At 35.4% G+C, this 18,658-nt stretch overlaps 1 protein-coding gene across 1 annotated transcript in view; it reads right to left on the reverse strand.

The window, feature by feature from the left end:
• LOC115229919 (glycerophosphodiester phosphodiesterase domain-containing protein 5-like) overlaps positions 1–17,348 on the reverse strand; it is a 64,796-nt gene extending 47,448 nt beyond the window's left edge. The window contains exon 1 of the mRNA XM_036499407.1: positions 17,165–17,348. Coding sequence (XP_036355300.1) covers positions 17,165–17,281 — 117 coding nt within the window. The 5' untranslated portion in view covers positions 17,282–17,348. The remainder of the gene's footprint in view (positions 1–17,164) is intronic.
• Positions 17,349–18,658: the final 1,310 nt, after the last annotated feature.

The following is an 18,658-nucleotide window of genomic DNA, read 5'->3' on the forward strand; positions in this document are numbered from 1 at the left end:
AGTAAGAATAACACTGGTCAACAAAGAATTTATCCCAAGAAAAAGAATGCCTGTTTTAGCATGCAGAATTAAAAAATAATGTCAAATTATCTGTATCGTCCACAGTTTCTGTTCCATGATATCCCTCTCAGTTCCTGTTATGTGGGCTAATTTTCAGTTAAGCTGTTGAATTGTGAAGCTAACGGTTTAAGAAATACTCCTAATTTAAATGCTTGTGAACTGAATTAACCTAGTGAAATAATAAATCCAGCTATCTGAGTTAATGAGTCCTTGAAGCTTGGCAATACTGAGTTGATGAGCCACCGATGCCTTGTCAGTACTGTGCTTGAAGTGTAGGTGTGCAGTTGTGTACTAAGTTCACATATTCCATTCACCTTCATAATGCCAAGAAACTGTATAAACCGTGCAAGCAACTTTTGCTATACATGAAAAATATATAAAATATTAAGAAAAATATCTATAATAAAATTCTAATTGATAAATATAAATTTTTATTAAAACAAAACACACGGGTGGAGTAAATCTTGTGGTGTGAAGAATCAACATAACACAGTGTATGGGTGAAGTAAAACACAACACAGTGTGCGGTTGTCATGGTAACAAGCTGTTAATGCCTCTCTGTCTGTTGATTGGCTAAAATAACCCAAATTTCCCAACTTTAATTCCAAATAAACATCAGATTCTTTAACTTAAAGTAATTGTAATCAAAATTCAGAGTAAAATCAATACACCAAACTTGAAAGCAATCTGAGCAAAATTAAAGGGGGATGATTTTGTGAATCAGTTTAACTAGATCCAAAGAGCTTAAATTCAAACACTTGCCCTTCTTTCTACAGAGGAAATAGATAAAAGTTCATGACTTTGGTAACAAATTTGTGAATGAAAAATGGAATAAATAATAGTATGATGTCAGAAAAGAGCAGCAATGTAGGAAGAGAGGGTGAAAAGCTGGAGATATGTGCTATGAGTTATGAGCAAGGTGAATCATGGGGGATGAAATTAAATTTAAAAAAAGTGGGAGGAGGTGAGGACCAGATCAAGTGAGGTGATAGATATTAAGAGCTCATAACAAAGAGAAGAGGTGGACAATGCTAAGGAGGGAGAAAAGGAATGGAAGTGGGAATTTGCAAAGAATTAAGTTTAATAAGGTGTGGCCAAGAACTGTAAAATAATTTATGACAGTAAGGGGTGAGTAGAATTGTAAAGAAAATTAATAGTGTCTAGAGTGGAGGTCAGTAGGGATGGAAAGAAATATATAGTAGTCTGTGACAGGATGTGGGTGGCAGGGGGGATTAGAGGGTCAATATAATAAAATGGATTATAGGCACAAGCCAACTACATGCTGCACACTATGCGAAGTACATGCATACAACTGCGTTCAAAATAGCTAACCATACAGTACATGGACACACATACACACACACATACACACACACACACACACACACACACACACACACATATATATATATATATACATATAGACACACATAAGCAACACAGCACAAATAAATACACATCACACAAGAAAAGCATTTTTTTTTTTTTGTATTTTGAAGATGAAGGGGTTTGAAAATGGAAGGCAGAATTCAAGGAACCTAAGATGTAAATTTAGACCCTAAGGTGCCAAAGTACCTATGCTGAAGAAGATGTTTTGGGGTATAATGAGACTTGGAGACACTATATTTACAAGTCCCATTCTACCGAAAGTGTTGGAGAACAGCACAATCTGAGAGGTGATCAGCAGAGTGGCTGAGCAAGTTAGTGCTAGACTACAATTTTTTGAGGACTTCTTGGATGTTTTTATGGACTTCCAGCAAATGCTCACAAAACCTACTTTACATATGTATTAACTCTTTTGTTATCAAATTTTTGAAGAAATGCAGTCTTTGTTTCAGTTAATTTTGAAAAAATACAGAGTTTATTAATATAATTTTGTTATTATGCAGATGACATTTGGACATACATTACCACAGAGTTTCATTGATAGGTTTTAATTTAGATCACTTTAAAACAAAGAGTTTGTATCTTAGAATAGGGGGCAGTTTCAGATGTGTTGGTATCAAAAGTTAATCTCCACAAATCTTGAAGACTCTACAGCATATAAGGTTAGAGGAAATGTAGTGAGAGTGATTGATCACATTGACTGAAGGCTTGAACCTAACAGAATTAAAGGGAGATGTAAACATCATGGTTAGACCATATAGATGTGCCCACATGGGATGTGTCTAGGGGCAAGCAAGCTCCTGACCAGAAGGTTACATAGAATCTTATCCTTGTTGAAGGACATGACTGGAGGCATGGAAAAAATGGGATCAATTGGAAAGCAGAAGGTGGAACTGTGAAACAGAGTGCTCTGAAGTGACTGAGTCACTTGAGAGGGTGAGGAGGGGAATCCAGACTCTGGGAGAGTGGTTGTTTGGCATAAGTGCAACAGGAGAGTTGATGGATTGAACTCAAGAGAGAGCAGTATTCACAACAGGTTGAAAGTACCTAAGTGAGAGAAAAAATTGATGCATGACTTGAAAATAAGTCATATCTTTGCTGTGGGGATAGAGAACTGGTGAGAGAGGTTGCCTCGATACAGTCACCAATGTAATGACCCAATAGTTAAGGGGCAAACCTAGAAAACCTAGAAAAGTTAGGTTTAACAGGGCCAACAAACAAGTTGATGTGATTTGGATCATCTTGGTGCCAATAGCTATGCCACTCAGGTGTTGGTAGAACACATCAGAATAGGAAGAGCAATGAAGAATGAGAATGAATTCAGTTTGGATGAGGAGTGTACAGGTTGTGGGTTCAAATGTGTGGTGTTAAGGTCAAAGAAGTATTTCAGGACTGGTAGGTCATTGTCATTGTGGATGTAGGTAGACAAGGATTTGAGCTCTATAGAAATGAAGGATTTACAAGGTCCAGAGGTGGGTGGTATGGTTAGTGTCCTTATGAAAGCAGTAGCCAGAAGGAGCATAATTTGGTTGAGATAGTTAAAGATTAGTTTGGCAAAAAATAGGGTAGCTAAGAGCATTGGGCTTGGGAGTTTGGGAGGAGAGAGTAGATAATGGAAGTATGGGGAGTTTGTGGTAAAGTTGATTACTGTAGGAGAAAGTAAATAGAAAGAAATTAGTTTTGTATAATGATGGAGAAATGTTTTAGATTTAAAATTATGCTGTTGCTGAGCAGTTTCTGGTAAAACTGTAATTCACTTAGATGATGGAAGGTTTCTTTCATGTTGAGAGCCACCTAACAAACCATTACTATTTTACCCTTCTCAGCCAGTTTAATGAATATGTTACAAATCTGTTAGAAATGACAGAGTTCAACTAGTTCTGGAGATATTAAAACAACTGTCACTTCTGGAAGGTAAAAATGATCCCAATTGTGATGACATTTCAGTTGGAACAGATTCAATGAATTTTGTTGCCCAAAATTGCAATAGCTATCCAGTTGCATCAATAATTATACACACTCAAGACATTTCTCTGTATTTGCAGCAACTTTTCAATGACTTAATAATTTGCTGTCCTGAAACAGTTTGCTTGTACTTGTTTGACTTTCTAATAGCTGGGATGTGAATTGATTTGGGTTAATAACCCATTAGTGCCCATTTTTTAATTTATTTATTACCAAAACTCTTTTTTTATGCGACTTTATTTGATACTAAATATATAAAAAAAAATTTATTACAATATTTAAAAGACACTCCTGTCTTAATGACTAACTAAAGATATCTCAGAAAAATACAGGTGTTTCAGAAATATGATGGATTCTTAAAAAAGGACCATAGGCGCTAATGGGTTTTAACCATATCAACTATGGTATCACATTAGCAATAACAAAACAGCTTGCTAAACTTATTGCTTATAAATAAATATATATTCCATTACCAAAAGAAATGGGTCAGATTTTAAGAAAATAATCTCAAGAATTTTGCTCAAATGACCAAGAAATTCTATGCCGATTAATTTCAGTTCTCACACTGTCTAGAAAAGATAAGGTTTGTAAATAAAGATAAAACCATTGCTAATGTTTTTACTTATTTTCCCCCTGTGCAATTGGCCCATTTCAGGCCCAATTAGTGTACTGGTCAAAAGATAGTATACATAGTTTTTATATAATGAATAACAATTTAAAATTTGAAAATGATGCTAAGTTTCAGAAGCTTAAAGATGATTATCATCAACTTTCAAAGATTTTTAAGATCTCATAAACATTGCTTAATCCACCAGTGGAAACTATCTAAAATTGATCAACTTCAAAAACATCAGAAGCAACATGAACTATAAGACAATAAATATGCTGGTTTATAGGGTTGTGATAATAAGGATTTTTTCCCCTTTTTTCTTATTCTTCTTTCTTGGGAATCAAAAATTTAATGCATTTAATATTGGTATATGGAATACCAGCTCTGAAGTTGTAGTACTTTGCATATGGTAATACATTGCCAGTATTTCTATCTAAAATATTAAATATTCCTGTCCTCGAAAGCTTTTAGAAGTTTTCAAGGATCAAAAGCTGACAATTTCATGTAACAAAATTTCCCAATTGACACAGTTCAGAACAAAATTTACTAAACTTCAAACAATTTCTTTTTTCATCAATTTTCACTACCAAGTATCAATGGTGAAGCAATGCATTTACTGCAAAAGATATATATACTTTATCATCATCACCATCATCAGCAAATATTTTCTTACAAAGACTGTATTGGAAATATTCAAATGATTTGTTAATGGCAGTCTTTTCATATCAAGAGATGACTATATCGGCTGATTTACAAATTCATGAATGAGATGAAGTCTGAAGATGCTAATTCTGACAGCATATTGCATGTACCAACCAATCAAGATTCAGAAGCTGAAAAATAAATTGAATTTGTTTACTATTAGAAGACCTAAATTATTTGATGGTCATATTAATGTGATTTATAAAACTTAATGTTTCAAACCATCAGAAAATGTTCTCTGAAGAGAGTGAAGGTAAATGAAGCTTTTTATTTTTAGTTTTAGTTCAACATACATCTATAGATCCAGTACTTGGACACATTGTCATTTTTATATCAAGGAGTCAGTCGGTATCTTGGTCTTACAACATACACCCTCATCCAAATGACCCAGCATAAGTTGATTAAGCCTAAGCCTGTGTCAAAGCAGCATTCTGTTAACCCTACCAATTACTTTCCAACTAGAGCCAACTAGATGCTTTCTCAGCAGCCTCTATAGCAGTGGTTCTCAACCGTTCTTTTCCGATAGACCCCTTTGGTTCCTATTTTACTCAGCAGGTGGGACACTAATAATGATTCAATGTCTAAAAACTCCACTTATATTTTTATGATTAGATATTATTTAGAATTGTATTAAAAAATGTTTAAATATTTTGGTGTATTGTAGAAATATAACCAATTTATTGCGTATAAATTTTAACAACAAAATCTTATATGACCCCACCACCCCAAGGGCCATATGGGCTCCAGTTGAGAACCACTGCTCTATAGCCTATACATTGTTTTTGATGGCTCTTCTACTCATTTTGGAATATATGCTTTTATTTTTATATAAGCATGGATTTTCTGGACTATCAGCCTCAACTTTCTTATTCCTACTTATTTAATATCTCAAACCTTCCATTTTTTGCATCTCTACATATATACATATCCAAATTGCCTCCACATATATATATATATAAATCTAGAGACAATTTCATATATATATATATATATATATATATATATATATATATATATATATATGAAATTGTCTCTAGATTTATATACTATAAAAACCCATGTAATTTATGCACTTTTTCGTAAAAATAAAAATAAACTTTAGTGTCTCCAGAATTTCTTTCGAAATTTTTTTGTTGAAAAAAGATGTACAAAACACAAGCATTCATGTTGGAAGTTGACTCATTTAATATCAGGATAGGTTTCTACAGAAAAATTTATGGCTTAAATACGTATAATGATGTTGACTTTTATTTATGCTAGACAGTATAATGCTTACTTTTTCTGTATAAATTTACTAAAACCATTAAATGGTTAACTACTTTTTGAAGTCTGACGTCCATGCTGATAAACATGTCCAGGCCATATTTTACATTGCCTGGAGTTTCTACCTATTGCAATGGAGCACCATTGACATACATAGTGATATGGATATTCCTGACTGAAAAAATGTAATGATATGAATAAGCTTGATTGTATGTTTTTATTTTTGTCTGTTTATTATTAGGCACAGTTTTAAGTTTGTTGTACAGTTTATGCTAATTTCGAACATTGGCTTCATTAACATTAAAATGCCTTCCGGCAGCTCTTATGTCATGTTCAAATGCATACTCAACATATTTAATTTCTCCTTCACTATAAACGATTCATAAGTTCTGCCCATACTGACAATAATGGTAATGACAAATTTTAAAGTTCACTTGACATTTATATTTATTTATTTATATATTTTTAATACAACAATTATTTTTCACGTGTGTATATCATTCTGAGGAGATTTGATATTGATTTCCTAATATTAATAATAATATCATCATCATCATTTAAGGTTGGACTGTTCAACTGGAGTCTGGGAAGCCAGAAGGCTGCACCAGGCCCAGTCTGATCTGGCAATGTTTCTACAGCTGGATGCCCTTCCTAACGCCAACCACACCATGAGTGGGTGCTTTTTACGTGCCACCAGCACGGAGGCCAGGCGAGGCTGGCAACAGCCATGATCGGATGGTGCTTATACATGGATGTGACAGGTTCATATATATATATATATCCATGGATGTGACTAGTTCATACATATACACTCACACACATACAAATGTTTCTGATTCTGAAAGAACACAAGAAAATCAGTACAAAGTCAACAATGTGATGACTAATTACATTTCAACAGATCTAATTAGTGACACAATTTAACAAGGTGAAAGAAGAGCAGACATTCTTCTAAATATCTCTAAGTCTCTAATAGCTGTTTGTATATATGTGAGTGACGAGGAGTACTTAGTGCTCAAAAGAAGTATGTCTCCAATAACATAACAGGGATACATATGCAGAAATACATATACCTACGTATGTAGAAATACATACACATACACGCATATAAATACATATGCATGTAAACGTAGACACACATACATATATAAACTCATATGAATATGCAGACACACATAAACATACTAACACACAAACATATATATTCTATTGTTTCCTTTTCTTCATCTCTATGTACATTTTTAGTATATAACTGGTATATACACATACAAATACGTTTAAATTCTAAAACATTACATTTATGTGTGTATGCAAGTACATTTACATATATGTATGTGTGTGTGATACACACACACTTAAATGTGTGTATATCTTTTTTTTAATTCTTTATATCTGTTGAATTGCCCAGAAGCGAATGGCAAGAAAAAATGCCAAAGACATGGCAAGCAGAAAGAGAACAACACCAAGAAGAGGCATGATGCTACTATAAATGAATGAGTCTTCAAATGCAAATTGTCGATATCAAATAATAGCAAAGAGAATAATAAGGAATGGATAAACAACCCTCTCTATAAATGTCTCTTGTCTACCCTCATTTATTGGGGGAGGCACAAATGCAGCACCGGCTTGATTTGATGTCGATTCCTCATTTCGACGAGCAAGGGAAGGTGTAATCAAACAATGGATAATGGAATTTCCCTTCACGTTACATGAACTCAATGTGGAAGTATCATTACCAAGAGCTTTCCCATTGAAGATGAAGCATACCATTTTGTTATCTGAAAGCTCTTTTCTAAAATGTGACTGTCGAAATCCTCCAATTGTATCAGATAAATATGCATCAACAATGCACTGAGTATTGTTCAAATACATCAGCTTTATTTTTACTTGTTTCTCTTTCTTTTCTTCTTTTTCTTCTTCTGTCACAGTCTCAGAAGAATTCTGGTCACTGCTCACCGGACTCTCATTAACTTGAGCTGATGCAGATTCACTTTGATCGTCACCATCTTCATTTGAAGCAAGATTTTCTGAATCTTTGTCAGCATCTTCCAATAAATTACTTTCCGAAGAGTTGTCTGTCGTGTCGTCCTTTAATATTACTAATACTTTGATACAATTGAGCACTCAATATAAATTCAGTATATAATATTCTAATTGAATATATTTAACTAAAGATTTATATATATATATATATATATATATATATATATATATATATATATATATATATATATATATATATATAATATATATATATATACATATATATATATATACATATCTCTTATTATAAAAGGCAGATTTTATCTGCCTCCCTTTGGGAGTTATACAAATCTACAATATAGGATTTCTTCAATTACAATTTACCTAGTATTTTTAAGAGTACAATGCATCGCGTCATGCCAGGTCCAGTTTTTAAAATTTAAACTCCAATTAAGCAAAATTTACAGAAAACTCACATTCTGGTGTGTGTGTCAAATGCTTTTCTTAGTCTGGTTTACACCACACGCAAACGCACACACACAGTGTGCTACGAATAAAGTGAAACTAATTCAGTGTGTTGACAGGTAGACAATAGAATGCGATGACGACTATGACGCTGATAGATACATGAGTAAAATGTATGGGAAGCTAACACATAAGAGTGAGTGAAAATGTTCTTGGAAGAGAGTAAATAGCCAGAGAGTATAAAGTAAACATACACTCATACATACATACATACATACATACATACATATATACATACATACACACACATACACACACACATACATACATACATACACACACACACATACATACATACACACATACATACATACATACATATACATACATACACACACACACACATACACACACACAGTATTGAAGCTTGAGAACAATCAGATACATCTGCAACACATCTGTTGAAAATATTATTGTTCACACACATACATATACATATATACATACAGAGAGACAGACAGATAGACACACACACACACACACACACACACACATGATCCAGCATGGCCACAACCTCAAGGCTGAAACGTATAAAACAATAACAGAATATAAATGTGTGCATGTGTGTGAGAGAGAGAGTGTGTGTGTATATGTATGTATGTATGTATGTATATATATATAATAATGCGGTTTTTTCAACAGCTTGAACTAAATGTCAGAGGGGAATGGGATAAACTACTTATATTAACTTGCTATAAAAGCAGGTAGTAATTTTATCTTGTCCTTATTCATAGTGCAAGTTTTGAAGAGTGCATTTCGATTTTAACAGCTATTTTTTTCAAAGCTATATTGGAAGTAACAAAGGAGCATATTTGGCATATTTTGCTTTATGAGTTCAATAAAGACAACAACGCAACGGAAAGTACAAGAAATATTAATGCAGTATATGGGGATTGGACAATAAGCGTAAGGCAGTGTCAATGGTGGTTCCAGAAATTCCGAGCCATAAACTACAGCCTAGAAGACGAGCCTCATCCTGAAAGATCTGTAGAACTCGACAAGGACATCCTGAAAACCCTGGTGGAACAAAATCTCATCGTAACTGTTGAGGAACTAGCAGAGAAGCTTGGATTAGGTCATTCAACCATTCATTGAGATCTGTGTGCTATCGGAAAAGTCAGCAAATTGGGTCAATGGGTTCCTCACGAACTTTCCGAGTCTAATTGCATGCAGAGAGTGAATGTATGCTTTTCTTTGCTGTCACATCTCACCACTACTGCGCTATGTATATCTATATATATAAAACTGTAGTTGTGTGAGTGTCTGTCCCCTTCGATTTAGATTCCTAACTACTCCCACATTTTGCGGTGCAGTTTAACCAAATTCGGGTAGCTTATAGTCGTGATTCATATCGAGCCCGTCTGACTATTAGCACGCGTCAACGATGAGTCTACGATTTTAAAAGTAATTTAACATCATTTTTTATTCCATTTTAATGCATAATTTTTCGTGTGTCGATGGCGGCGGAGTTGGCGTCCACGCTCACACCTGCACCTGTGGGGAAGGGAGTGTAAGGAAATCAACGTCGTAATGCGTTGTCAAGGAGACCAGCGTTCTTTTAGAACAACGACTTCATGGCTTGAAGACACCAAAACAGAAATGGCTAAGAAAGCGTCTACATGAGTCTACGATTTAAAAAAGAATTTACCATCGTTTTTTTCCATTTTAATGCATTTTTTCGCTATTATATAAGGGAAGTAACTCTCTAAAAATGTCTACGATGAGTCAACGATTTAAAAAAAAATTTACCATCATATTTTTTCCATTTTTAATGCATTTTTTGCTATTTTTTGGCTATAACTCTCTAAAAATGCTTATATAGTTATTTCCCTTACAAACCCGAGCAACGCCGGGCGATACTGCTAGTATATATATAAATCAAAATCAAAATGAGAGTGAAAAATTGGATATTAATTTGATAACATCAATTTTAACACCAGTGGTCTAGCATATAAAAAAAAACTGAGATTCAGGAAATAGTATTTCATACATAAATATAAGAGGGAATATTTTTAACCACTATGTGGAAACCCTTATGCTAGAAGAAGATCTGCTATGGTCTTAACCACTAAGAATTGTTCTCTAGCAAAATTCAGCACACCAGAAACGTAAGTGAGCAAGACAAATGAAAAGTAACAAAAATATAGATTAATCATAAACAATTGTTTCACTATCAATAAATTATGTAATTTTACTTACACAATTTATCTGTAGATCGTCAGTATGATCGTCTATGCAGAATATAATTTGCAGAACTTCATGCCATATATCAACACGAGGTTGAAAATGCATATAGTTCTACCTATAACATTTGCGGTTTTTTTTCAATAGTCTTCATTTAGGCACGCTAAATTACTGGAAATAAATACTGCATAATAGTTCACTGCAGTAGTTTTCGCCGGTTTGAGAACATATTAATTTAAAATTAAAATCAAAATGAGGGTGAAAAATTGGATATTAATTTGATAACATCAATTTTAACACCAGTGGTCTAGCATAAAAAAGAAAAAAACTAGTTTGGACCAGATCTCCAGATGGAGAAAAACTGGAGCAAGGTCACAGACAAGGTGATGGCCATAACCCAGACCTAGTATGAGAGGATGCTATCCTTGTTAGGGAGGGTGGAGGTTGTACAGGTGTTTATAGCATCTATGATAACCTACTGCCTAACCGTTGTGCCTTGCCCCGGTGTGTGACTGGCCAAGTTGGAATGGATCCTTTTCCGCTTCTTGTGGAAGGGAAACCACCATGAGTGAGACACTCCATCAGCTGCCAGAAACCATAAAAAGGGTTGATTAGGGATGCCTTGGCTGATGATGCGCAAGTTTGTGCTGAGGCTGAGACATCTCTGGCTCTACCTGGATGGTGAACAGGTGTGGCCACTGCACATCAACTTCTTTTTTCTGCAATTAACATCCCTACAGGGTGTAGGTGCTTGGATCAAGCAAAGACCTAGAATGGGTGACTGGCAGAATGAGTGCAGACAAGCACTCACTTTGTTCTCCTGGGCGAGTAGTACCAGCAGCGGGGCTACCACTGTGGATTTTTATAGTGGGTTAGTAGATCACAAGTCCAACAAAGTCCTGGGGGAGGCTCTGGGCTTTGATGGGAACCAGCTAATCAACCCATTCAGAAGGACATTCGGGCTGAGGTACCTGGATAATTTCTAGAAATCCTAGGCTTGGCTGTTGTAGCAATCAGCCTTACCAATTCAAGAGAGTTTATCAAGGCACGGTTTTGACCCCACCCCCATGCCCGAGGTGCGTGCGCATCAGTGAAACTGTGGCACATGTCTTCGTACATTGTGAGGAATTGAGGGGGACTGATAGCCTATATCAAACAACTGATGTCGGAAACGGAAAGAGTACGGCTATCAACTGAGTCCAACATTAAGATCGTACCACCTTCTTCCTTTAATAAGGAAAGAGAGGTGTCCTTTTTTTGTGTAGTAACCATACTGAAACACACAGTATGGATGACATGTAGAAGGGGAATTGAGACAGGCAACTTTGTCTCCAGACACAGGTTGGTAAGTCATTTTAACTATCACCTGATAAGAAATATTTATCAGGAGAAAAAGGGCCTGCCTCAAAGAGTGTTCGAGAAAAGATGGATAACTGTTATAAAGAAGCTGAGATTGAATGAGGCTGTGCTTGTGTAACTGGTCAAGGTGAAAAAAAAGGAAAAAAAAAGAACGGAAAACAAAGTAAAAAAAAGGAAAAAGCCGGTGGCTTAAATAAAAAGCCAAGAAATGTGCTTATTATAATCATTTTATTCTCATTCAACTTTTCGATTTAACATACCGATTTAATCAATTTTTATCCTTATGATTGTAACCCCAGCCCTGTGTAAAGACTGTCCTTGTTTTGTCCCCTCTATGTATGCCTCTAAAGGCAAATAAAGAAATTCTTTGGACACGCCACTGACAACATGCAACTCGTCTCCAGCAACAATGTATCTGACACCAGCCAGTCTCCGCTTTCGTCTACACCAGACACCTGCCTACATCATTGCTGTATGAAGACCACACAACCAACAGACCAATGGCTGCCTCTACATACCACCAAACAGTATGCCAACTATGTCTAGCAAATAAACAGTCCAGCCTAACCACAAAGTTCTCTTATACATCTTTGTTATAACCTGTTTTATTTCATGTATGGCAATCATTGTATTTTGTAACAGAATAAATCGTCACTTACCAGTTCTTTTCATCATATATCCATTTTCACATTTACCTCATTTCACATACTCGTTACAGAAGTATAGAAAGAAATTGGAAGCAGGGTTTAACAGATTCAAAAAGTGAGCATTTAAAGAAACCAACAACAAATGTGAACATTCAAAAGAACTAACAAAGGTAAACATGGAAGAAAAGAAATTAACAACAAAGGTGAACATTGAAAGAAACACTACATAAAGGTAGGGTAACTGCAACCAGAAATGAACAAGTAGAGAAATTGTAAACAGAAATAGGAATGGTTATAAGTGAGCTAGAGAAAAAAATAAAAAGGGACAGAGAGAGAAACTGTAAATGTGGAGTGTACAGTGACAGAAAAACTGTACACATAAGTGACAGAGTATGTAATGTGGAATGTACAATGACTGAAAAACTGTACATGTAAGTGACAGAGAATGTAATGTGAAATGTACAGCAACTAAAAAACTGTGCACATAAATGACAGAGAATGTGATGTGGAATGTACAGTGACTGAAAAACTGTACATATAAGTGACAATGTAATGTGGAATGTACAGCAACTAAAGAACAGTACACATAAGTGACAGTATGTAATGTGGAGTGTACATGGATTGAAACTGTACACATAAATATGTGATGTTGAGGATACATGCACTGAAACTACAGATATTTGATAGAGTTGGTAATATTGAGTGTATAGTGAGTGAAACTGTACACATGAGTGACAGGGTGTAATGCAGTGTGTACAGGGATTGAAACTGCACACAAAGTATATATAGGTGACAATGTGTAATGTTGAGTGCACTGTGATTAAGGAATCAGACAACTGTTTTCTAAAGACTACTAATCCTTATAATGAAGCCAAAACAAGTAAAGTTTAAAAAAATTAATGGTTGTAGGAAGGGGAAGTGAATAAATCAAATATCTTTGCTATTACATCAATTAAGTTTGCGACAGCATATAGATAAAAACTATCAAATGGTATATAATACTGCATGTCATTTGCCCAGCCTTAACTATAATATACAGAATAACAGAGCCAAGTGATCTTTTCACATTTAGACATTTAGAGACACAACGTGAATATTAATTTCCAAGGCTGTCAAACACATAAAGAACCTATTTCAAAAGAGGAAATCAAAGAAATAAAAAAACTTGATGTTTTTCTTTGTTCTTTTCTTTTCTTTCAATAAATAAACCACATATCCAGCTCCAGGTTAAAAACAAGGTTTCAGTTACAGACGTGGTGGGCTCAAGTGCATATGTTGAGATAGTGCTGTCGAAGTATACTGTCATTTAAAAATATGTCATCTATTTTATAAGACAAATCCTTAACACTTTTTTTTTTATTAAAAGCCATGAAGTTGTAATGCTAATATGTTATTCTCACTGGATAAATTTTTAAAAATCACATCAACCTTGAATAACTAGCATTAAATTCAGTTCTCTCTCTATATATATATATTTTATAAGCCATTGGGGTAGAAAAACAATCTATATTGTGACAGATGTAAAATTATCTCTTTCTTACACTTTTATTTCTTCCCCTTTCTCTTGTAATGCTTAGGTAATTTGGAATTATATTCTCTAATTAAAATATGATACAAATTATAGTAATGATGAAAAACAGTAGTTTTCTAATAAACAACCCATTTAATTTCATGTATAACTTTTATTCTAACTTCACAAGGTTACAAATAAACAAAAAGGGACAAATTTTACTTCAAGTTTCAATATGATGTGATGTTAGTCCTTATAAACATTTGTAACCCCAGCTTAGACATCTATTTTATAGAATTTTAAAAAGTATCACATAAGCCTACAAATCAAGTTATTTTTAGCAATATGTCACAGACATACTTTAACTAACCTAAAGTTTGCTAATGCCAAAACACTGCTTGGTGCTGATACTGCTAAATTTCTCCTGACCTGACAGTCCAATAGCACAACTTAGTCAATGTTGTTGATTGTGTTTCCCTTTCATTACTGTATTTATTTTGAGATACTCTGTGTTTCTTTCAATTACTTTAAATGTAACAAAGAATTTAGAAAAATAACTTAGTTATCATTCAGCTAGTGTTAGGAACATAAATTGTGACTAAGGTTTGGTAGAAGATTTTAATTCAAAACTTATGAAAACAAGGCATATGTACTCAGAACCCGAACTGGTTTCATCCGGGTTGGTAACAAAAGGGTTAAATTTGCCCAGAGCTACCTCTCTTTAGTATTTTTCATTGATAATGACTAAAGAGCTAGAAACAATGTGTCTGGGAATCTGATAGAGGGTGACAATGAGCAGTGTTTTTGCCTTTTGAGAGACATTTATCTCCATAGTAACTGCAGAGAATTTGCCTTTAGAAGTTGAAATATGTCACAAACATATTTTAACTAACCTAAAGTTTGCTTTTAACAATCTTTATATCATATTTAAAGCATATTTACTGATGAAAGTCTTCTAAACTGCAGCATTATTTGTCTCAAGAATGCATCTCTTATAAACATGTCATAGTCTCTTAAAAAGAAAAAACAAATATACCAACAGCAGGTGATGCCACAACTGGGCAATTTTTGCCTGCTGCAGTTATATTTCAGTGCTCCTTGATGCTATATCATCCTCCTCCTCCTCCTCCTCATCATCATCATCGTTTAAGGTCCGTTCTCCATGCTGGTATGGGTTGGATGGTTTGACTGGGGCCTGGGAAGCCTAGAGGCTGCACCAGGCTCCAGTCTGATCTGGCAGTATTTCTACAGCTGAATGCTCTTCCTAACGCCAACCACTCCGAGAGTTTAGTGCTTTTTATGTGCCACCAGTATAGGAGCCAGAGGGGGCTGGCAACGACCACAATCGGTTGGTACTTTTTACGTGCCACCAGCACGGAAGCCAGTCAAGGGGGCGCTGGCATCAGCCACGGTCGGATGGTGCTTTTTATGTGCCACCAGCATGGGGATCACAACTACAAATTCCTTTTGATTTTGGTTTTGATGTACTTGACTCAATAGGTCTCCTCAAGCATGGTATCTTGCCCTATGATCCAAGGTACTTTTGAGTGGGCTGGTTATGCGACACTGGTGTAGGTTACAGCTGTGAACTCACTTTATTTGCTGGGTCTTCTCAGTCACAGCATAACTCCAGAGGTCTCAGTGTTTTGTCATTGCCTCTGTGAGGCCCAATGTTCAAAGGTCATACATCACCACCTCATCCCATGTCTTCCTGGGTCTTCCCCTACCCCAGATTCTTCCCACTGTTTGGTAGTGGCATTTCTTCACACAGATCTCCTCATCCATCCATAGTACATGACCATACCAACATAAATGTCTTTCTTGCATGTCATATCTGATGCTTCTTATGTCCAACATTTCTCTCAGGGCGCTTACACTCTATCGTGTGTGCACACTGACATTACACATCCAGCAGATCGTGCTAGCTTCATTTCTTTTGAGCCTACACATGCCTTCAGCAGTCATGGCTCATGTTTCACTGCCATGAAGCATGTCAGTTCACACACGGGCATCACACAATCTACCTTTCACTCTGATCAAGAGACCCTTTGTCACCAGTAGGGGTAAGAGCTTTCTGAACTTTGCCCAGGCTATTCTTATTCTAGTGGTAACATTCTCTGAACATCCACCCCCACTACAGACTTGGTCACCTAGGTAGTGAAAGCTATCAACTGCTTCTAGTTTCTTCCCCTGGCATATGATTGAATCTGTTTTCTGAGCATCTGTAATGTTTATTACCCCTGTGCATCTGCCGCTCATGAAAGCTATCTTCCTATTTAATCTTCCTTTGATGTTACTGCACCTCTTATATGTCCATAGCTTACACTGGGTGCATCCATGGAGTTTCTACCTATACCTTTTCTACAGATTGAGCAGGGTCACCTATCTGAAGGGGTATGTGATGTGTTCGCCTTCCTACTTACTAGAACTTTGGTCTTTGCAACATTGACTATAAGGCCCTTCGATTCTAAACCTTGCTTCCACACCTGAAATTTCTTCTCTAGTTCCAGCAGTGATTCTGCTATGAGGGCCAGGTCATAAGCATAGAGGAGCTCCCATGGGCAACCTGTCTTGAATTCCTCTGTTATTGCCTGGAGGACTATGATGAATAAGAGGGGGCTGAACCTTGGTGGACCCCTACTTCTACCTGGAATTCTTCACTATACTCATTGCCAACCCTAACCTTACTATTGGCATCTCTGTATATGGCCTTACCTTTACAATTAAAAAAAATAGAAGTTTTTATGATTTTATTACAAAATCTTGAAGATTTTACCATAATTCAGAATCTCTTAAAAATAAATTTCATAGAAAACGATCAAAATCTGACTTTTCACTGTTTTCTTTTAAGGTTTAAAATTTAATGGTACTAAAACAAAAAAAGAAAAAGACACAAAGAGAATTAAGACAGATAATTAGGAGTAAACAGGATATTTAAGTGTTTCTAGAGTGAAATGCCTAGTTTCTTACCTTTCGGCTGTTGCATGCTGACTGCCGATAACGGTGCCATTGACATCCTAAGGAGCCAGTTATGCAAAGAAGGCAATAATTGTGTTTGTAATATTGAAATCGCATGTGAGTAACCATAGCAACAAGAATGAACAGACAGTAAAAGCAGTCAACAGAAGTAAACAGCAGATCTACCAACTCTATAAACCATGTTTCTAGCCTGAAAAAGAAGAAATTCAGAAATTAGTCAATAATAGAAATGGAACAATAATAATTTGATTCATTATGCATTTAACATCTATTTTCTTTTCTGGCACGGGTTGGACAGTTTGACAAGAGCTGGCAAAGCCAGGAGTCACACCAGATTCCATAGTCTGTCTTAGCATAGTTTTTACAGCTGTATACCCTTACTAATGCCAACCCCTTTACAGAGTGTACTGGATGCTCTTTATATGACACCAGTGCTTTTTACATGACACTATCATTTGTAAATAGAAAAAAAATTTTAACATTATTATTCCTAAGTAGAAGCTTTTTACAAATTGAATTTTTTTAATAATTGTAGATTAAGATGAGAGTCAGGTCAGGGACCTTATCACAGGCTGATGAGACCAGCTACTGGTACCATGTAAAGCAGTACTACATGTTCTATGGTCAAGTAGACAATGACTAAAATGGTTTCCCCTCTTTTGCTGAGTACTATTATATAATTAGTAGTAAATTATAGATCTATTTATCATAACTAGCTGGACATGTGAAAAATTCACAGAAGATATAAAAAATGTAAGCATTTTCAGGATGTTGACAAAATGTGAAGTCATGCACAAAATGGAAGCTTCCAAATCCTGTTTCCTGACTGAGTGAAAATGATTAAACTTTAAACCTTTATAACTTTTTAAAAGCACTTTTCTGGAAAAAATGAAATAACTCCAGCAATTCATTTCGGGCAAGTGTATTATTGTGCCAATGATGGAGTAACCACTGGACATTGAAGGATCAACATCAAGAAGGAAGAAATATTTACATATATTTATTTGTTTGCCCAACAGATAGTTAGAGAGACAGTAGTACTTGTAGTGATAGTGAAAATTTTTTCCGATAGTCTGCCAGTAGACGGAGAATTGTTGTCTGCCAATAGAGAGGGAAAGAGTAAGGAATGCATGGTGCTGACTAGAGAGGAAGAAAGGATAATGGTGGCTCTGCTCTGATTGGCTGTATGCAAATAAGTTCATTACTGGGGTCTGGAACTCTGGTGGAAAAAAAATTTTCATGTGCCAAGTGAAAGATAGTGTTTCTTTTTGACTCCGTGTGTGTTGTGCTTACAAACGTGTTTATATTCTTTAATGTGATAAAGTGTTGAATTAGATTATTATCCTGCTTCCAGCTTCAGTGTTGCTGCCAGGATTTGAAAAACAGGGTATATTTCTCCCCTCATTTTGTGACTTAGGGGGAATTTTTGAAAAACAGGGGAGAATTCACAGTGGTGTTCAATGAACAAATTAAACACACTACCTG

The sequence above is a fragment of the Octopus sinensis genome, unplaced genomic scaffold (assembly GCF_006345805.1).
Source record: "Octopus sinensis unplaced genomic scaffold, ASM634580v1 Contig13888, whole genome shotgun sequence".
NCBI lineage: Eukaryota > Metazoa > Mollusca > Cephalopoda > Octopoda > Octopodidae > Octopus > Octopus sinensis.